This window comes from Antedon bifida, chromosome 4, assembly GCF_963402885.1.
Source record: "Antedon bifida chromosome 4, ecAntBifi1.1, whole genome shotgun sequence".
In the NCBI taxonomy this organism is placed as follows: Eukaryota; Metazoa; Echinodermata; class Crinoidea; order Comatulida; family Antedonidae; genus Antedon; species Antedon bifida.
Window position 1 is genome coordinate 26374513 of NC_136229.1, and position 23175 is coordinate 26397687.

The 23175-nt window shown below is 32.1% G+C and overlaps 1 protein-coding gene across 2 annotated transcripts in view; it reads left to right on the forward strand.

Moving 5' to 3' along the window:
- Positions 1-23175, forward strand: part of LOC144839624 (uncharacterized) — a 31711-nt gene that overhangs the window by 1602 nt on the left and 6934 nt on the right. Inside the window, exons 2-5 of one of the 2 annotated variants that reach the window (XM_078695063.1) lie at positions 5439-5616; positions 9529-9656; positions 11265-11469; positions 21244-21302. In XM_078695063.1, the coding sequence (XP_078551189.1) occupies positions 5439-5616; positions 9529-9656; positions 11265-11469; positions 21244-21302 (570 nt within the window). Of the gene's footprint in view, positions 1-5438; positions 5632-9528; positions 9657-11264; positions 11470-21243; positions 21303-23175 lie in introns of both variants that reach the window. The other variant, XM_078695062.1, reaches the window with a different exon arrangement.

Genomic DNA, 23175 nt, shown 5'->3' on the forward strand with positions numbered 1-23175 from the left:
TCCTTAAATCAAGCATTGTTAATTTGTCATTCACTGTCTAAAATTATACTGTCCTGTGTAACCTAAGAAATTTATATTCAGACATTGGCTATGTCATGTATGTATACTTTATTATTATTTAATTTACAGTACAGTATGTGCTGTATTGTAATAACACAATACTAAAATTATTATTATTTTCACTATAGTATTTTCAGTTAAGTATTATAGTTCTTATTGTCAGACATAAACAAATTATGTTTTTATTACTTGGTAGTATTATTATGATACATCAATCATGAGTTTATTTCAATGGTTTATTGTACAGTGCAGGTTGGAATTAATTACAATTTAATGCAAAATGGAATGGTATTAATAAAAAGTATACTGTACGTATTAGCCAGGTAACATTTTTGAAGTGTGTAGCATACTGTAGCAAAATACTACATACTGTAAAGTCTACCTTATTAGTACAGGTACTAACTGTAGTATAATATTTGCTACTAAATGTACTGTACACATTTAAAACAAATCGGTATTGCTAAACCCCGCAAACCTCCAAAAAAAAACATAGCAAACCCCACCGAACCAACATAAAAATGATTGAATCATGTAGTGTACAACCCACTGGGTATATCCATGTAAAAAAAAATTAAATTTCTACTGTTAACTACTTATTTTTGGGGTAAAACATCATTTTTTGGTCAAAAAAGATTGCAAAAATACAATACAGTAATACTATGTTTTTTTCAAACCTTAAATTAAATATTTATTAATATTAGCATACATGTCTTTCACCTTTACAATTTACATGTACTGTATTTCTCTTTATCACAGTTGTCAAACACTAGTCTATTAAAAGGTTTTAGAGAGTGTTCAATCTTTTTTACTGTACAAGAATTTAAAATTAGTCATGTTTTAAACCAATTCCTAAAGGTGTGAAAGTTACTTTATCAGCATGTATTTTTCATCTATTATTCATAGCCATTTCACCAAAGATTTTAAATACAGTACTGTAAATACCATAGAAGATTTAGCATTTTGGTTTAAAACCAAGAAAATACTTTTATTTTGCACACAATGATCACTTCCTGTGTTTCTATTCATCCACCTGAAAGGATCGATCACTAGTATTGTCGCCTCTTTGACTAGGCCGAACAATTGAAATTTTCAATAGACAGGGATTATGTTAGTTTATGGTGTGACAATGACAAATGCCAAATCTTCTTCATTCAGGTGACAAAAGAGTAGATAACTGGTGGATTATGTTTTGGTAATAGTTAAACTACAGTATGAAAATAACAGCCATGTTGCTTTTATACTGTGTTACAGTAAGTTAGTTTAGAGACAGGGTACTTAATGGGAGTACCCGGTTAGGTCAAGATACAACTTTGTGATGATTACTAGCTGTTGCATTGTGGGAGTATGTTTTCATACAAGTTTTACTAAAAAATTACTAAGGCAATAATGTGAAGCGCTTAGACGCATTGTGCAGTTAGCACTATGTACAGTATGAACGAATTTTTATTATTACTGTATTTGTACTTTAGTAATTTGTTCACAATGGTTTTCTTCGTCTCTACCATGTATATACATCACTTCAATAGTAGTACTGTATTACACTATCAGTATCACTTAATTTAAAAAGTTTAGTAGAGTATTATACCAGATGATCAAAACCTCCAAAAAACTTAGCAAACCTAGGCCTTGAAGAACCTTGTAATATTTAAGATTTCAATGAAGTACAATATACTGTACAGTTTACTGTAGTTGCTAGGTTATTTCATAAAATAAAACAATCATCATCATTGAAAACTAACATTAAATATCACATGGTATTGACTCACAACCCTGAATTTATGAGTTAATGGGTGTGTGTTACAATACAGTAGATCTTCAGTACAAGGCCCATGTAGGGCAAAGTATTTCTATGTTTACCCAAGGTCAGAGGTCAAATTTCATTGAGGGTGCTTCAAGTCTTGTATTTTAGTGACATTTTGAACCTTTACAATGCCACACAGTATTACCTGTAAACTGGTGTACTGTATTTATTGAGTGATTGATGTGACGTTTTGACAAGTACTATTATAACAATACACTGAACAAAGACAAAGTATTGAGTAAATAGTATATTATCTTGTTCAAATATTGCACCACCAAATTGTCCTGTTTTTGAAGAGTTGCCTGATCATTGGTATACAGTCATTAGTATCATACGATATGAATATTCAGTGAATTAGGCAAACCTGTAGTCAGGATATTAATGTGCAGATACTATAGAGAGAGGTTCCTTTTTTCACAAAAAGGGCTAAAATAGTCATGGCCTTATTTAGGTAATTAAATTAATTTGTTTACTGTATAGCCAATTACTTAAACTGTATTAAAATAAAATGTCTTCTTGTTCTACTGTAATGGATGAATTGAAAATCTATTACTTTAATTAGATTAAAGTTCATTTTCAAGTGGTGACCGTGATGAAATGTGAGCCACCTTTGGTGGTTTAACTGTATGGGTGATTTTTTTCCTAATTCCTGGAAATATTGTGCTTTTGGTTTAAAGCAGTGGTTTATCAACTTCTTTCATTCATTCACTTTTCCTGGAAATATTGATACTGATAACTGTGTTGGAGTACATGTGTGAGATAGCACCGACCCGTACTGTACAGTACCCAGGTTGCAGTACTGTACCATTGTTTGGTATATTTATCATACAATTCACAGTCTTAGAATGTTAACAATTTATGAGACACGGTACTAGATAACAATTACTATACTGTATGTAACATTTATTGACCATATTTTTGGTTTATGATATGATGATAAGTTTTTATTATTTTGTTTGTTCTCTGCTTTGTGCCTACAGTATATAAAATAATTGTTTCTGTATACAGTTCCAAGTATGTTATTATTCTATAAATGTACACAAACACTTAAAAAGATATTTTGTCTAAAAAACGTTTGAATATGCCATTTTAATGTCACATAATAGTTAACTAAAAAATTTGATCAGGAATAATTATTTGTCCTTTAAAAAAGCAAAAAATAGTCAAATTTATTAGAAGTCGATGGTTTTGGCTCTTTTTATAAGTGAAAACCTTTTTTTTTTATGGAAATGATTGATAACTTGATTAAAACTGCGAAACGGTCTATTATTACTGTAAAAGTTCTTTTCAGTGATTTTTTTTTCACGTTTTTGAGGGACATTACCTGTTAATCTTTACCACAGGGAACAGTTACCTATTGAAGTCTACTGTAAAAAAGACACACGAGTATTTAGAGCAGTAATTAATACTCAAACTATTTGTACAATAGCAATTAGCATAGGAAAAACACCTTTGGGTAGAACAAACCTATTACATAATAAGGGGTATTGTTTAAAATAAGATTCCACACAGCCAATTATATCCAACGCCCAGTTATTTCTATTCAACTTGTGTTTTGATTAATAATACTAGGAAATTGGACATACAATACTACCACCCAGTACAAAACCACATTTTAAACAATGGGTTATTTATCATTATGGGTGGTGATTATTGTCACAGGTTGTGTACTTTACAGTAGTGTTGTAGTAAAAACAAACTATTGTTATCTGATTAATTTCTTAATTAAGATTTTTATGAGAATTAAAAAATATCATTTAATATGTATGTACTGTAGATGATGCTGTGTATTGACAAACTTCTTTTGAAATTATTGACCAATTTGCCAATATTTTATTAAAATTTAAACACATTTAAAACTATGAAATTCATTTTGAACAATATTAAAATCGCTTTAGTTTGCTAAATTTTTTCACTGCCCGTCTTTGATAATGTTTGAATGGGCACGTCGTTGGGTTATTACAGTGTAGTCGTCCCTGACATCTCTTGTCTCTCCTCAGAGACTCCCTTATGGATTCATCACTGAAAGTAATAAATAAAATAAGGATAATTTTGTTGTCGTTAACTGCTGTAATATCATCAGATGCAGACATTACCTGTGTTTACACTATCAAACTAGTTTGACAAAATAAATTTGATGTGACCAAATATGGTAGTGATATGACATAATCATGGCCATATAATGGGCACATCACATTTTTTGATAGTGTAGACAGAGCTTTAATTTCACACACTAATAAGATGTATTCAGACAGATCTATCTGTTACAGTATTGAGCCGTGCCTTAAGGTTCAAATTGCAATCTAATTCACACAGCATCAATGCCGAAGAGCCCATCCTAATGTACATCAATATTCACAACACATTTACTGTAACGTTAATACCGATTAACATCGTTAGCTATTTTACCATCGACTGAAGTATGTCGTATTTTATAATACATACAATGAACAGTTTTAGTCGTATAAACTTTCTTAACTGACTGATAGAATTATGTGTAAAAGTTCAAAGGCGTTGCGAATATTGATTGAAGGTGGCATTTAATAATAAAAATGGCTAAGTTTGCCCGACTAGATAATCGGGATAATGTACCCTATCGCAAAGGCGTGTAATCTATAAATTAATTGCACCGCATAACATTTATATGCAATGAACTTCGGACGCTAAAGACTAAAATATATTATCAAGTTTAATGAGATGATAATTATATGTGCGTTTGTAAATTCAATAGTTTTAAGTGCATGATGTACGGTACCTGGTTTAGCAACAGCCATATTCCGACCTCTGTACAGTAAATCCCTGGCTTCGTTTTAATGGTGCTTATGATAGCATAGATTCTTGATTCCAAGCCATTTGTGCCCATTAGTTGCAGTTTAAAGGTTCAATCATTAGTTTGTGCAATATTTAACTGTATTTAATTCGGGAAAGTTGAACAGTTTATTGCGAAAGAGTAAACAATACTCTTCTGTACTAAGATTAAGATTACTATATTGTGTAGTACATTACTGGAGGAGCTTATTGTTAATGTTATTGTACAGAATAGTACAACCTACAGTACAGTTGCCTAAGTTGACTGAGGTACTGGCTTAACATAGGGTATTGGAGGGGTTTAGCAATACCCTTAACATACTCTCTTTAGAAGGCTATTAATGCGGTGAAATTTTTCAATTCTTTTAAGTGTGTTTTTAACATCTTTGTCTACAGTACCTCAGCGAAACTGACCAAAAAATGTTTTTTAATTCTACAGTACTGTACTCTAAAAACTGAACATTAATTCTGTAGTCTATTTCATGCCTAACTTTACCTGGATAAACCAACATTAGCCCTTATCTCCCAAAGTGAGAGAACAATGTACAACTGTACATGTTTCTTTGTTTCCTATACTTAACATGCTCATTGAGAAAATAAATGATCCACAATTTCCAGGTGACGATGTTTCAATGAAAAGTTCATTCTTATTTTTCTCTGTTCTGAAACGTAGAGTAAGTAGTACTCATATCATAGACTACTTATAGCACTGTTGGTTGTGGTTTAGTTTAAAACAATAATAAATGAATCTTTATTTCTTTTTCTCAAGCTTGCAAACGCATCAAAGAACAAAAATTCATATTCACGGGAGAAAGATGAAGACCACGTACCAGTAAGGAATACGATGGATATAAATCCTGATGAAGAAATGGAAGGAGGAAGTGGGGATGGAATTAGCATCGAGGGGAGCGGCTCCCCACCCCCAAATAATAATGCGGATGGATCAGGTGTTGAAGAAGAAGGTACTGTATGTGACATTTCTAGGGTGATGCAAACCTTGCACAAACCCCAAACAACCGGGTATTGCTAAACTGCGCAAACTGCGCAAACCAAGCGCAAACAGCGCAAACCAAGCGCAAACCTCAAAAAACCCTGCGCAAACCTCCTCCAAATGGCTTATTATTGGTTCTATCATGACCAGGACTATCATAGCAGGTAATTTATGGAAAAAAAAATTATGAAATTGCTGAAAGTTGGGCAAAAAACATCATTTTTTGGGTAAAATGTCAGATTTTACAATGTAAATCGCGCAAACCTAAAAAAACCCTGCGCAAACCTCCACCAAATCACTTATTATTGTTTCTATCATGACTAGGACTATCATACCAAGTAATTTATGAAAAAAAAAATAATGAAATTGCTGTAAGTTGGCTTTTTTTTTGGACAAAAAACATCATTTTTTGGGTCAAATGTCAGATTTTACAGTGTAAATCGCCCAAACCTAAAAAAACCCTGCGCAAACCTCCACCAAATCACTTATTATTGTTTCTATCATGACTAGGACTATCATAGCAAGTAATTTATGAAAAAAAAATAATGAAATTGCTGTAAGTTGGCCTTTTTTTTGGGCGAAAAACATCATTTTTTGGGTAAAATGTCAGAATTTACAGTGTAAATCGCGCAAATCTAAAAATACCCTGCGCAAACCTCCACCAAATCACTTATTATTGGTTCTATCATGACTAGGACTATCATAGCAAGTAATTTATGAAAAAAAAAATAATGAAATTGCTGTAAGTTGGCCTTTTTTTTGGGCGAAAAACATCATGTTTTTGGGTGAAATGTCAGATTTTACAGTGTAAATCGCGCAAACCTAAAAAAACCTGCGCAAACCTCCACCAAATCACTTATTATTGTTTCTATCATGACTAGAACTATCATAGCAAGTAAGTTATGAAAAAAAAATAATGAAATTGCTGTAAGTTGGCTTTTTTTTTGGGCGAAAAACATCATTTTTTTGGGTAAAATGTCAGATTTTACAGTGTAAATCGCGCAAACCAAAAAAACCCTGCGCAAACCTCCACCAAATTATTTATTATTGTTTCTATCATGACTAGGACTATCATAGCAAGTAATTTATGGAAAAAAATAATGAAATTGCTGTAAGTTGGCTTTTTTTTGGGGAGCGAAAAACATCATTTTTTGGGTAAAATGTCAGATTTTACAGTGTAAATCGCGCAAACCTAAAAATACCCTGCACAAACCTCCACCAAATCACTTATTATTGGTTCTATCATGACTAGGACTATCATAGCAAGTAATTTATGAAAAAAAAATAGAACCAATAATAAGCCATTTGGAGGAGGTTTGCGCAGGGTTTTTTTTTTGGTTTGCGCTTGGTTTGCGCTGTTTGCGCTTGGTTTGCGCAGTTTAGCAATACCCCAAAAGAAAAAGAAACCTACAGCAATTTCAAATTTGTTTTCCCATAAATTGTCTCCCTATATAGTTCTAGTTGTGTTCTATCAATATTAATTGTTTTAAAGGAGGTTTGCGCAGCTTTTTTTGTTGTTTGCGCTGTGAAATCAGTAATGTTCCCAAAAACTGAAGTTTTTCACCCAAAAAAAGGCAAACTTAAAGGAATTTCAAATTTGTTTTCCCATAAATTGTCTCCCTATATAGTTCTAGTTGTGTTCTATCAATATTAATTGTTTTGAAGGAGGTTTGCGCAGCTTTTTTTGTTGTTTGCGCTGTGAAATCAGTAATGTTCCCAAAAATTGAAGTTTTTCACCCAAAAAAAGGCAAACTTAAAGGAATTTCAAATTTTTTTTCCCATAAATTGTCTCCCTATATAGTTCTAGTTGTGTTCTATCAATATTAATTGTTTTGAATGAGGTTTGCGCAGCTTTTTTTGTTGTTTGCGCTGTGAAATCAGTAATGTTCCCAAAAATTGAAGTTTTTCACCTAAAAAAAGGCAAACTTAAAGGAATTTCAAATTTGTTTTCCCATAAATTGTCTCCCTATATAGTTCTAGTTGTGTTCTAATAAATATTAATGCACTTGTCAATTGTATGACCCACTATACGACCCCCGGGAGAGGTGCGTCATGGGTGCGTCATTTACAAATAATTACTGACGCAGGGGTGCGTCAAAAAACCTAGATGGTACGTCACATCAATGAACAAGGTGTGTCAATGTCCGTCACTTTACCACCCACCATATCATAAACAACATGGTCACAGTGTGTCAAAATGGGTGCGTCATGGTCACCTAAAGGTAAGTCACCTTTTTGACGCACGGGTACGTCATGGTATTCAAAAGTATGACGCACATCGGACAAATGACGCACCTCTCCCGGGGGTTGTATAGTGGGTCATACAATTGACAAGTGCATAATCAATATTAATTGTTTTGAATGAGGTTTGCGCAGCTTTTTTTGTTGTTTGCGCTGTGAAATCAGTAATTTTCCCAAAAATTGAAGTTTTTAACAAAAAAAAAGGCAAACTTAAAGGAATTTCAAATTTGTTTTCCCATAAATTGTCTCCCTATATAGTTCTAGTTGTGTTCTAATAAATATTAATTGGTTTGAAGGAGGTTTGCGTAGCTTTTTTGGGGGGTTTGCGCTGTGAAATCGGTAATTTTCCCAAAAATTGGAGTTTTTCACCCAAAAAAAGGCAAACTTAAAGGAATTTCAAATTTTTTTCCTCATAAATTGTCTCCCTATATAGTTCTAGTTGTGTTCTAATAAATATTAATTGGTTTGAAGGAGGTTTGCGCAGCTTTTTTTGGGGGTTTGTGCTGTGAAATCAGTAATTTTCCCAAAAATTGAAGTTTTTCACCCAAAAAAAGGCAAACTTAAAGGAATTTCAAATGTTTTTCCCCATAAATTGTCTCCCTATATAGGTCTAGTTGTGTTTTAATCAATATTAATTGATTTAACGGAGGTTTGCGCAGCTTTTTTTGGGGGTTTGCGCTGTGAAATCAGTAATTTTCCCAAAAATTGAAGTTTTTAACCCAAAAAAAGGCAAACTTAAAGGAATTTCAAATTTTTTTTCTCATAAATTGTCTCCCTATATAGTTCTAGTTGTGTTCTAATCAATAATAATTGTTTTGAAGGAGGTTTGCGCAGCTTTTTTTGTTGTTTGCGCAGTGTTTGCGCAGTTTGCGCAGTTTGCGCAGTTTAGCAATACCCAAACAACCTGCGAAAACCTCCTTCAAACCAATTAATATTGATTAGATAACAAATAGGACTATACAACAAGGAGACAATTAAATTTATGAAAAAAAAACTACCGTATACTGTTTTACAGTAGTGTTCTTCCATTATGATTGATAAGAGTATTTAATATTTTTGTAGGATGTTTAATTTATCCTAAAGCGAGACATAAAGTACAGTACAGGTAGTTAGTTAGTTCTTCCATGTACTGTATCATGAGCCAGAATCAGTTGGCCTAATGAGTAATAGATACTGTAGTAGCATAGCATGCAATGTTCATTTTAAAAATTCAGCTTGTAAATACTTGCTATTTGCAACATTGTTGGTATGGTTGGTAATTTTTTTTAAACTTTATATTAAACACTATGACGCTACAGTATGCAGTGATAGTAAGTAGGCTACTATTTGTAGGCCTACAGTACATTCAAAGCCAGGCCTGTAGTAGGATGATGTACTTACGAGACTACTGTACAGTATACAAGCTAATGCTGAAACAATTGCACAGGTTTTTTTTTTAAATATAAAAAAATTCAGAAAAATGTAAGGAGGAAGATGGTTGAAACAAACAAGGAAGTTTTTGTTTTGTTTTTTTTGTTTACCACATGGTTGCGTCTCTAGATATTCTCTAGGTTGAATTGTTGTATCTATTTTTGTGCCTAACTTACCTGGATAAACCTGTTTAACATTTCATTCAAATATTTTACAGAAACAGAAATTGTTGTGTTTGACCTGAGAGTTACTAACATCGAAGGCAAAAAAGCAAAATTCAGCAATGAACTATTGGATAATACATCACCACTTTTTATTGAAACGGCTGAAACTGTTTGTAATGGGGTAAGCTTTTATAGTACTACTGTAACTGTAAAGTGCGTTTAAATAACTTAAGAGTTCCGTGTACCGTCCCCAGTTGACTTGGAAATCTACAATACGCAGTAACTGTAGAAACAATACAAGTTGTACTGTAAAGCAATGTTTGAACAAAGTGTAATTTACTGTAAAAAACAATGTTTCCGACCTTCACACAGTTGAAGAATTGCAGAATATATTAGCCTTTGTAAACAAGGCCATACAGAACCCATGTTTCTTAAATTGTTGTTGTTCTGGTGGTTAATTGGCATCATGCCAATTCTTATTGTTCGATTTATTCAATTTGTCGAACAATTGTGTTTAATCGCCAATTCCTGTTCCATTTCAAATTTTTCCGTATTCTCTAGCTAAACAACACTGACAATTGGCAATGATGGACATTTTCTGTTATTTAAATGGCAGATCCATGATTTAAAAATAAAGGGTTCTTATGGGCAGCTTTTAGATTGTAAAATAAAGTGCCAAATTTAACCTTGTTCAATTTCCAAAAATGAGTTGGGTGGGATGAGGAGGGTGGGAAACATGTATCTTTCCATTGGCTCCTTATAAACCTCAGTGTGGTCAACATGGCCAAGGATGCTCCTCCTTGTATTTGGCAGAGAATAAAAAAAAAACACAATCAATGGAAAGAGTAAGGAAGAAGGGGAGGTGGGAGGGGAAGGTGTGATAAATCAAAACAATAAGACACCAACTATTGGTACCCACAAAGACAACAAACAAATTTCCCGACTACAAATAATACAATTATTTGTCTAAAAAAAGATTAATTGTACAGTAAGCAATTTAATGAAACTGTCCATTCGATCTTGACTCATTTCCTGATAGTTTCATCATCTGACTGTAGTTCCCTTACTCATGTTATCTAATTCTTTTCGCTGTTTTTCTCCGATGAAAACTCGGCAAGCCGACTACAGTATTCAAGCTAACACTTCCCATCGTGACATGAATAATTAAATAATGCTAATGCCTTTTAGTGAAATGAAGACAGACTAACTTTACACAATTATTTAAATATATTTTTGTAATGTTTTAATATTGTATGAGTATGTAGTATACCAAGTAACCTCTAAAGTATTAACTCTGAATAATATAAATATTGAGATTAGTTTTTGCGAAGGTCACTCGGGGACATGAACTCTTTGTTTAATCTTTCTTGTGAAAAAAATACATTCTGCTATCCTTCCTACCAAATATTTTTATCTGTATTGTTGTAAACCGAGAGAAATTGATTGAATTAAGAAAATGTTTCAAAAACATACTGTAAATGTAATATACTAAAATCATCAATCATCTTTATATATTTTCAAATGTCAAAATTGAGTATTTACTTTTGAATGCTGCTCTGGTAGTTCATTTTTATAGTGATTACTAAATTTTGTAAATTTCTAAACAATTATACTGTTGTTTTAAAGTTGGAAAAATACTAATTTACAAAGTTTAAATATTTCTAAAATTATTTATAAATATTTATTGGCTTTCCTTCTGCATAAATACAAAAGGGATCAAAACAATTTTTCGTGCTGACTGTCCAGTAACATAGGACTTGCATCATTTTGTTATTTCTTTTACTCCTAGGTATACACAATAGTGAACAGAGAAAATGGCCATGAATGCAGAGTACTAAAATTCTATGAGGGATCTATCGTTGCAACCACAGAAATAAAAATAGTTCAAGATTCCACGTTGTCTCTCGAGAATCTTGAGACGGTGATCAAAGATGCAGCAAATAAGGGAGAAATTGGTAGCCTCACAATTGACCCTAAATCTGTTTCAATATCAAGTAAGTATAATGCAGTGGGTAGAACACACTTATCAAACTAGTTTGACAAAAACCAAATATGGTAGTAATATTCCCAAATATGGTAGTGATATGACATCATGTCCATATATGGGCACATCACATTTTTTTGTCAAAAAATGTTTGATAGTGTCGGCAGAGCTTTAGACCACTGTACCATGGCCATGTATGGTAAGCTCAAGTCACACATCTGACCATCATTCTTGATGTTCAATGCTCGTTGGTTTTCCACCAATGAAGCAATCATTATTATGTCAAATGTTAATGGAGAATTCAGATGACACACACAGTATTAATTATTACCGGAAATATTAGGACAGATGAATGGTTTTTTCTAGGAAAATGTTATTATTATAGATAAGCAGTACTTAACTGTATTTGATGATAGGTAGCATTCCTTTATTGATATGAGATATTACATGTACTACACATCAAGGACCAAGGGTGATTAAATCGTCCATGTAATATTTACTGTACCATCCATGTGGTAAGCAGTGTCACAAATATTCTATGTAAATATTTCAAGTTGCAAGCGGTGTGACAAATAAATAGTCCATGTAATTTTACCAGGTGGCAAGCAGCTGCATTTTTATGTTTAAGCCATAAGAAAAAAATGGTAATAACCAAGGTATAGTAACTTTGATCATGCGGTTAGTTTTACCATTGGTTTACCTGAGTCACATGTTCTGATTGGACTTTTTATCCAGCATGGTTGTTTTTACCAAGACCATGGTAAGTTCTATTGAATAGCAGTGGTTGATAACATTAACCATTGGAATTTAAACCTGAGAAATTGAAGCCAGTGTTCATATTGGTCAATTTAGTCGGGTCTCTTTTTACCAATTTAATTAATTTATTTAATCTATTTTCAAAATTGAGAAAATGAGAAGAATGTTATTTGAAAGTCCTTTATTAATGATAAATTATGAATGTGGCATTTTTTATTTATTTTTTTAAAAAGTAGTTCACATTTTCAACTGTATAATTTACATTTACTCTATACTAGACATGGAATGATGACATTACATAGATTAGTGGAAAATTGCCCTTTTCCCTGTGGATAGAAATCTTAATCTAAATGTAGTGCCACTCAACATAATGTAAATTTCAATGTTGTAAAAATGCGTTTATTTTTACAGTCTCTATGATTTCCTGGTGTCTCTAGATAATGATTATTATTCTTATCTACGATTCCTTTGTTCCTCTGGGTATTGTTTTCGGATTCCTTTGTTTAATACATTGTTGCAATTTCTTTCCATTATTTTTAATCAACAGATTGAAGTTTTATTATTCTTGGTAGTTAAAAGAATTATCAGCTTTTAACACAAAATGTTATGCCTGAATTTTTACTAAACAAAGAAATCATTTATTGTTTTTTTGTATTATTCCATGAAAAATTTGCAATTAAAGTCATTCGACATTTACTACAATGCCCTAAGAAAAAGATGCTTTAAAAGTAGACATAACATGCAAAATTGTTGGATATCTACGACGCCATCATAACAATTATTCTTTACAAATTCTCTTTTATTATAAATAATGAGCGTGATTAACATAACATTTGACTTTACCTTGCCATACTGTACACAGTATATTGTAACTTAACAAACAAGTACATGTAGTGTTTTGAAAAACCGAAACTCCCAAAAAATGCTGGAAATTGTATCATTTTCAATGTCTATACTGCTCTACAGTACCTTACCACTTCATGAAAAATTGAGTTATCCGAATGCAATTTTTATCCTATTAAATGTCTGTACAGTAGGCCCTACGTATATACAAAAATCCCTGAAAAATTTCAGTGGAATTGACTATTTATTTGATGGAACAGTAAAAAGATACATGGGCTAGTACATTAACTGTATCATGCTTTCTGCTCAGCAAAAAGCACCTGTGGTAAAAAATAACACTTGTGTATCTAAACAACTACTATACAGGTATGAATCGATCCCAATAACAGATTAGGTTTTAAAGTCGTACAATTTATGCACCTTATTGTGTACAGTAAATTCAAAATCATTGAAATAGTCTCTGAGGTTTTATTAATAAGCAGTACCCCTTGGCTATAGACATCGACTTTCTCTAATGATCCTCTACTAAAAACAAAGTAACCATCTAATTCATTCATGTTGTTGTTTGATATACAATACACGATTAATCACATTTCACGTAGGCAAAATACGGTACAGTAAAGGGATCATATCAACATTATTCTACTGCAGTAGTGAGTGGTTTGCACAATAAAATCGAAGAAGGTATTCATTTATTTTCATTTATCAGTAATATAATCTGCAAGATTTCTGAGTAAATGTAATAAACACAAACCTACAGTAGTGTTAGTGGAAGGCTTAATTAGTGTTTGATGTACAGTAAAGCTCTGTCTACACTATCAAACTTTACGTGACAAAAAATGATGTTCCCATATTTGGGCATACAGTATCACCACCATACATCACACTTTTTTGTCAAACTATTCAGATAGTGTAGACAGTGCTTTAAACTAAAATTAATTATGACATTATCAATCATTGGGATACAGGATTATTTAACCTTTATAATGTCATCATGCTAGAGATGACAATGATGAATGACTTTATTAATTCGAAACATGAAAGCATAGTTTACAGTATTCATTTCTCGTGAACCACTTCTCGGATCTCTTTTTGATTTTGTATGCTAAGCAACGCCTCAGGTTGTAGTGTATGCTGTTTGAATTAGAGGAGTACTGAAGTAGCATTAAACACAAAATTAATATCCTAGAATATTAGTGGAACTGTTGCTTGGTGGTTATTAACGTAGAGTTTTTCTCTAAATACAGCAAACCTACAAAAAAAATGGAAAAAATGTCTCCCACCCGTTATTAAAAATATTAAAAAATATTAGACTAGGTCTAGTCAATAAAAACATTACACAAAAGCAATCAAAGGCTATATTTTTCAATTTTATTTGTAGACCTCACTTACATACTACTGTAATTGTCTGGAATTTATTTCTACATCGAGATAACACTGAAACCCCAACAAAACAACATAATTTCTATTTCATAAATTCTAGTTCGAGTCTTGTGGTCGTAGCGCTTTGGAGAAAATTTATTTTGGTTTAGGCGCTACTCAAAAGAGATTATTATTATTAAACATGATTCAATTACTAAATACTACAGTAATTGTTTTTGTTGGTGTTTGCTTTAATTTTTTGGAGGTCTTCAGGGTTTTTAGGATTTAACAATCCAATTCATAGGTTTTGCTTGTGTTTTTTGGAGGTCCAGTAGGGTTTAGAAATCCTAGTCACAGGTTCAGATCCTTTCTCATTGCCAACACAGCGCCATTGAAGCCTAGTACAGGACACGGTTTTAAAAGAAATGAGTTTGTTCCCATCCTGTAATGTGAGTCATGTTCTTGCAGTTATGTGTTAGGAAGAAAAAAAAACACATTCAGAATTAACATCACAGAGTACCTGTACATTATTTTCTGAATTTAATAATGATTTTCGTTTTTCCTTCATAAATTCTAAAAATATTGATTTAAAATTATTGCTAACATCTGATATTAAAATTACTAACTGTGGTAAAATAAGATCCATAACTCCGTGCACGAGTGTAGTCTGTTTAATAATTCTCAGATAATGGTCTGTTCATGAAAGTAATAAGAATTAATGGCGTTCTTTAGCTAAGAACTATGCGAGTAGAATTGTTTCGTTGAGACATTGATGGGATTACAGAACTAGGCCAAGCCACTTATATATATTGTAGAATTTTTACATTTATAAGCAGATTTTCTAGGTTAAAGATTATTTTTTATTACCAAATTATTATAATCAATAATGTATTAAAGATTTTACTATGAAGACAACACTGTTATTTTGCAGCAACTTCAATAAAATTATAAATTAAAAATTGTATAGAAAAAAAATGGTGATATTAAGTAAACAAATTGTGACCTTTGACCTAGCCTGTTTGACCATCTATAGCGTAACCATTCAACAATTTTTGTTTTTGTAATACATTTCATTCTCGTTTTTCGTAATACGTTTCATTTTCTTTTTTCAAATTATGGCATTCGCAATGGAAAATTACAGGAACAGAAGTAGAGTAATTATGACCCCTGACCTACTGTACTGAAACCATTTGGCAATCTTCAGTAGCAATGTTTACCAACTTTGTTTCCGTCTCGGAAACACTAAATCATCCCAGGTTATATAAGTACGGGAAAGTATAGGAAATTACTAATTAAACTGACAGTAAAAAAATGATACCACCTTTGACCTAGCCATCTGACCATTATCAATCTTTAGTGGAGCTTAAACTATTGCCAATTCTACTGTATGTTTTGCATCTGGAGAACATTATCCCGGTTAGATAGCAGTACTTACTATACTAGCAAATCTGGCATTTACTTACATAAACAATTTGGACAGTATTTTGGCCCTAGCCCTCTTTTTGCCCTTTATTTGAGTCCACCAGCAATGATTACTTCCACCAATGTTGCCTCAGTGTCACTTGATTCCCTACGGAAGACACTATCCCAGTTATATAACTGCAAAAACTATTATGGAATATGTCAACAGGAAACGCTGCCTGCACAAGTACCATTTAAACACAAATAGAAAAACGATTCAGAATTGACTTTTGTCACATGAGGCTTTTGTAGAGAGTCTGGCTAAGTTTTTTTAAGATTGTTTTTTGTAACAAATAGGACAAAGTGAAAGTCCTAGTGTCCTTTTTTCGGAGAAAGAGAGAGTTTGGGCGAGATGTGCGGGTCACACAAAGTTAAAGGTGAATTAAAAATTGTTGGGATTTTAACAAAAGAAGGGTGTGGTTTGTTATAAAGGGAGCCTACAGTATACAAAGCTAGTAAAAGTTATTACTAGATTAACAATATTATTATTATTGTTATTGAATGGTTTAAACCCTTAAATATAATATGATAATAAAGCTGGTTATCATACAATACAATACAGTACTACTAGTAAAAACAACCATTCATATCCATTTATTATTTTTGAATAAATTATGCAAATTAGGTTAATTGTGTAGTCAGTTTTTTAGGTTATTATCATGGAATAAAACAAACATTCAGTGTACAGTAAGTTCCTGTAAAAATGTATTAATAAAGGAGTTATCAGTCATACAGTATTAAAAACAACAATTCATATCATTTGTTAATTTTGAATAAATTATGCAAATTAGGTTTAATTATGTGGGTCAGTTTAGGTTATTATCTCTGAAAAAAAAAACATACAGTGTACAGTACCTGTAAAAATATATTAATAATTATTAATCTACCTATTACCCTGAATAATAATAATCTTGATATGTAGAGGTTCATTTTTAGGTTAACATATTCCAGACAGACTTTACAAAAACATACTGTATTATTCATCTCATTGCAAATAAATTGGAAAGTCAATAATCATGAAAATGCTACTTAAACTTTAGAGATTTTTCGCAACATGCAGCACGCAAGCTCCGGCAACTTTGTAAACAATTCGTTTGCGTGACACATGCGTAGCGAAAACAAAACAAAGAAGTACGTTATCGTATCTGTTTGCTGAACTACGCTGTTATGCAAATGAGTAGAATGATTATTAACGTCATTCATTAAAATTAAGGTTTACGTGCGTACCAACCATGCAACATTTAATAAATTATAACATTGTCAATTTCATATTTAAGATAGAACTTGTTTACCAATAACACATGACATACTGTACATTAATTATTATCTGACCTGATGATACCAGGTTATAATTCAATATCATAATTTAATATCTTTGTATGTCAAAGTTTATGTTTGCTATTTACAGTACTAATATTCTGTCTTGGAAAGACCCATTTTAGTAATGCATATTATGTCTGTTATTATCTAACTTGATGGTTGTTCAACCTATTGTTGCATCTCAACTAAGTTTATTGCCAGTGTACACGCAATGTATAGTTTGGTAATACACTAGAGGTATAAGCCTGGGGCCAGATTAAATTGTTTTCTAAGCCTACTTGGTTGGTATTTTATTTACCAACCAACTTGCTATTTCTCTAGCAACCGCATTGGCTGTACATGAACAGATCGTGTATTGTACACTGAAAACTGCGCAGTAAATTATAATGAGATCGTGTGTTTATTTTTTACTTACTCCACTGTGAACAAAGAAAGATGGGATTGGTTAACCCAAAGGCTTTGTATTCAATAGACACAATGCGGTCTGTTTCTACTGCATATCGCCGAATAAGCAGTTTGTTTCAAAATAGATTTTAAGACAAAATTTTTATATTTTGACCACATTTCTGCTAAATTTGTGCTCCCAAAAAAATGTTTGAATCGAAACTGATCGTCGGCGACGAATGTAAACATTTTTCGTAATGAAATGTGCTCATGCGGTCAAACAAGACAGTTGTTGACTTAAGGTAAATGTCGGTCGATCAAATAATCATTATTTTAATAATAATGAAAATTTCTATAGCATCTGTATCCTCCACCCAAGTGGTGTTCATGGCAACATGTCCATTAACAACTTGTAAAAACATCAGCATCAGTTAGTCATCAGCATTTTGAGTTACAGCTAAAAGTTACAAGATAACTGGTTAAATCTTTGAACCCCTTGGTGTTTTTAACTGTTATTTTCAGTCTGCCATTTACTGTAACTGTTCATTTTAAATTTGTCCCATTTCTACTGGAAAAAAATTGTGGGATAATTAATTCATACGTTTATTACATTACAATCTTGGTTACATTACTGTAGTAGCCATTGAAAATGAGTGAATAATAACTAGTGGGCCAATACTGTTGAAACTTTGACCATATTAGTAAATATGACTGTATTAAAGGAAAGGGAAAACCACTTACGTAAATCCCCTATTTTGATGGACTTTATGAAAGCACACATAGATATCAATCTTTTTCAATAGTCCCAATAAATTACCTTTATTATGGGCAATATGTATTGAAATGTTGACACGTTTACATTATTTATATCTGCCAAAATTTCCACTTCTCAAACAAGCCCAAATTTGGGCCTGCAAAATGTTTATATGAGCATTATTAACCAATTAACAATTGTTGAACTTTGGTCGGGTGTAAATGGAGTAAATTTTTTGTTATGGTCTTAAGTGGCACTGGCAGCCCTTAAAACTACTGAAAAACTCTCGATACCAGACTCATCATTGTACTAAAACATAATTCCATCTTTTTCCCCATCGGCTCCACCCTAGCTCAAAAGGCCACCAGATTCTCTACATTAAGTATAGTACATTAAACAAAATGAAATTCTTGCACGATTTAAGTAGGTACAATTTGTTTACATTTCTCAATGGTTATTTAAACATTGTACAAACAGCAATGACGTTTATCATCCAGTTAAACTTTTTGTTAGAAAAAAAGAAACCGATAGTGCATACTATAAAAGTGTGTACTGTTGGTATGTACAGTAATGCAGAAAAACCAGTTCTATTAATAATTATGTTCATCATTTTTCCTTTTCATCCTATTACGACATATGGCGCCATCTTGGTGGTTTCCAATCCATAACAAACTGATTCAACTTGTAGGGTAGCCCCACACAGTGATTTACAACAAGGGGCCGACATTGATCAGAACACCAGGGAATCCCCCGACTCTTTCCAAAAGATGTTCTTCTGTTTACTCTCCAGTTCTAAGAGCATCCATCTATAAACCACTCAGCCACTAGACTTAACAGTTATTATTCTTATTCAAATTTACAATACATTTGAATAATAACTGAAACTAACCCATGTAAGCATGTTAGAAGGAAGTTGTATTATAATAATTATGTGAACAATTTAATATCAAGACTAATTTATCAAAATTAAAAATGTATTAGCCACATACAGTAAGAGGAACAAGACTTAGATTTATAAATTTCATGAATCTGTATTGAATGAAACATCATTGATATGGCTCTTATCTCGTACTAAATATTTAGTACCTCAAAACTTATTGGGGAAGTCGTACCAAATTAATTATATTTTTACAGTATTTCAAATTTGATCCAACACCTACAGTACATATTACCAAATGTTATATGAATTTAGATAATTTGTTTGTGTTTGCATTTAATATTCATCATCAACTCTGTAACTTTTTGCTTGGCACTCTTCCAGTGGGAAGGATATTAAAGCTCATCTGCAAATGAACGCCCAAGTTTCTCACAAGATGCAAGTCTGTTTCCTAAATTAAATTGGCATTATTAATAAATAGCACCTTGAAAGGGCTACAGTTGTTATGTTATTAATACAAACTATGTCCTTCAACAAACAGTTATATTTTACTTAGTGTATACCATACAGTATTACCGTAGTATCATACTGTACTGTATGTAGTATGACACGCCAAACTGTCATTTATTTGGAAAATAGAGATAGAGTTTTAGTTAATAGTTAGCTACTTTAGTTTTAATATAGATATCTTCGATTTAATATAGATTTCTGTTGATAGAGATAAGATATTAAAAACATATACAGTATCTATCTATTAAAAACGTAATAGTTTCTAATTTAAGTAGATTTACTAGTTTTTAATAAAAGATACCTTTTTTGAATAGAAACATCCATTTAAAATTAAGATATTTAATAGAGATTTTAGTTATTAGATAGTTTAAAACCCAACATATATCTTTATTCAACAGCTTGGCCCACCATAATGTTATTTAAAGAAGCACAATTGAATTAAATACAATTGATACACATCTTTCAACAAGAAAGTTTTTTGTCACTTGTAATTTGATCTTTGACCTTTATTGTGAAGTTTTCCAGTTCACTGAATTCACCTTCCTAAAGTATACCATTTAAAATGACTGGTTTTTAAACTTTTCCTTTTGAAGAAATTGGAATGGATTTGAAATTACTGTTTCCGGTATATAGCCAAAACTTCTCTGACCTTCGGATATAGTCTCTAAGCATCATAAGTAGTTTCCTCTGGTTTTCTCATTGGCTGAATTTCTCACTAAATCATGGTGTTAGTAGTGGATTTAGTATTTGAATATAGGGGTCACTTTAGGAAAAGAAATGTATAGAAAAGATGACTAACAAAAAAAAAAGAAATAAATAAAAACTTATTTTAATAATTAAACATCTTTTATAAATTTATATAATGTCAGTTTCAAATGTATACAAGGAACATTTTCACCAGTGTACAGTAGCATGGAAAAGTGTTTACATAACTACCTTATTGCTACCACTTCATAAAACAATAACAAGAAAGTATACAGTAGTTTAATAAACATTTAAAACTATGTTTCCTTTCAGCTTCAGATTGTTTACAATTAATTGCTATTTAAACTGTTTTCATGAAATAGTTAACTGTTGTGTTATTTACAGTAGAATCCCTATAAAGGGGCCACTTTCAGGATCCAATAAAGTATCTCCATTGTACTGTATAAGTACTGTATACTGTTCAACTATAATATATGCAGTTTAACATCTCAGCTATCATCACCATACAGTAAATCACTAAATTAAAAGCAGACAATCTCATATGACATCTTGACTCCATTGATTTTAATGCCTTTTTGCGAGTTATAAGCATGACAACTTAAAAGGTGTAGACAATTTAATGCTGTCCATTTGACAGCTATTTGGTCATCCAACAGTTTTCATATAATATTGAGAAATTCTTAGATTTTGTTTTATTCATTCAAATAACTAACTAACTCCCATTCTCCCATTATTTGCCTTGTTTTGTGTAAACCTATGTATCATGTTGTTTCCTTAAATATTAAATTTTATACCATCATTGTGTTTTTCAGATCCATACACTACAGTAGTAATGACGAGTACTCGATCACCAGAAATGGAAAGTGGAACGGTAATTATTTGCATTTACTTTGGACTGTAATATCAGCCGACCTTTTTAAATCACGATTTTGTACAAAATAGTAACAAATATGTCAGTAAGAACAATCTCAAGCTTGGTTCCCACTAAAGACCCAACACACATAACCACAATGTAAAAAATGTGTACAGTACATGAAATGATGGAATCATCAAATTGAGGTTGATCAAATTACTACATGCGCTTACGTCCTTGCGTTGCATCCTAGTGGACACCAAGCTGTGTGTGTGTGATAAACTTGGATGCTGTCTCTAACAATGTTTACGTCTGTGTCCTATGCATTTGACCTATCTAAGGTCAAAGGTTATTATCTTACTATTTTTGTGTTAATAGTATTCTGAGTTCGGCTTGGCTTAAAAGACAGGTGGATTATAACTAATGGAAAAGTTTATATTTCTCTAAACTCTAAAGCGTTAACTATTTCACTGCGACTTCTCATTAAATTATATGATAATACAGTAAATCCAATACCGAACGCAATCACTGGTACATGGAACACTGGAGTAGGATTACTTTGATGTTGGCAATATACACTAAATGCAGGCATTTGATCCAGTGAGTTTTATTACTTGACAGCAATACCAAAATACAACATTGAACCAAAATTTGCATGAAATCAATAAACATGCTATAAAAGTTATGTTTCATCGGCCTGCTGGTAGTAATTGACACCCTTTAAAGAGGAGTTCACATTTTAATTTTTTTGAAAATGTCCTTGTCTGTAAATCATCACGTACAGTATGCCCGTTTTTTCCCCATTCATTTATCATTCATACGTTATTTTTGTCATTTATGTTCATCGGATGGGCTTGGCCAAAGCATGATGCAGTAACTGTAAACTATTGTTATGTGTAATCCCTCTTTGAGACACCCCTATTGTTAAGTGAACACTTTCCTTTGCAGGCCTTGTCTTTTAAGGTGAGCGAGTGCAATCACTCACCTAACACACTCCTAAACTGCCCTTAAGAAGTGCGATTTACAACACGCGTGAATTTGGTATTAACTTCTACACACCAAAATACAAACAGCACACCTACAGCACCCCTGAATATATTGAGGAGTGCAATTTGTAGCACACCTATAATTTTCAAGGCCTGCCATTGAAATGAACGACGGAGAAATGTACGGCTTAACAATACAATACAGATAATACCTTTCACAGAGGACAATATTTGTTGGGTCCTGAAGGTGTACTAATTGTAAAAGTATCAATCGGCTTATCTAAATAAGACTAAGAGCAAAAAAAGCAATGCACTACACAAGATCTTCTGTCTTCTTACACACATGTACAGTTGAAACATTTTCCATCATTCCGACATGTACAGTATGGCAGTCCGATTATTTTTTACCATTTTACTGTTTAGATCTCACCATATGTCCATTATTGTTTAAAAGCTAGAAACAACAAATAATTTAAATCTAAAATCTCAGTATGATCTATCATATTTTAAGATTAATTCTCTGAAATAACAAACATGTTATTGTGAATTTATTTTATATATGTTGTACAGTGTGACACATTTAATCATAACCTTATTTTTGGCCTCGGCATTCATTGTCAAGTGATAGTCAGTATAAGTACAAGTGGTAAACACACAATAACAAGAGCTCATCAAAATATACGTACCTTTTTACAAATCTAAAATATGGAACACTTTTTACTCTACAGTATAAATAATTCTTACAAGATTTTTAAAGAATGTTTGCAATGTACACGTCAAGTCAAATAATTGTTGAAACATAATTGGGGAGTAGCTTGGTGGTTAACGTGCTTGCTTTCCAATCCCAAGGTTCAGGGTTCGATCCTGACCAACAGTAATGTTATGGTTGTAATTCTCGACTCTTT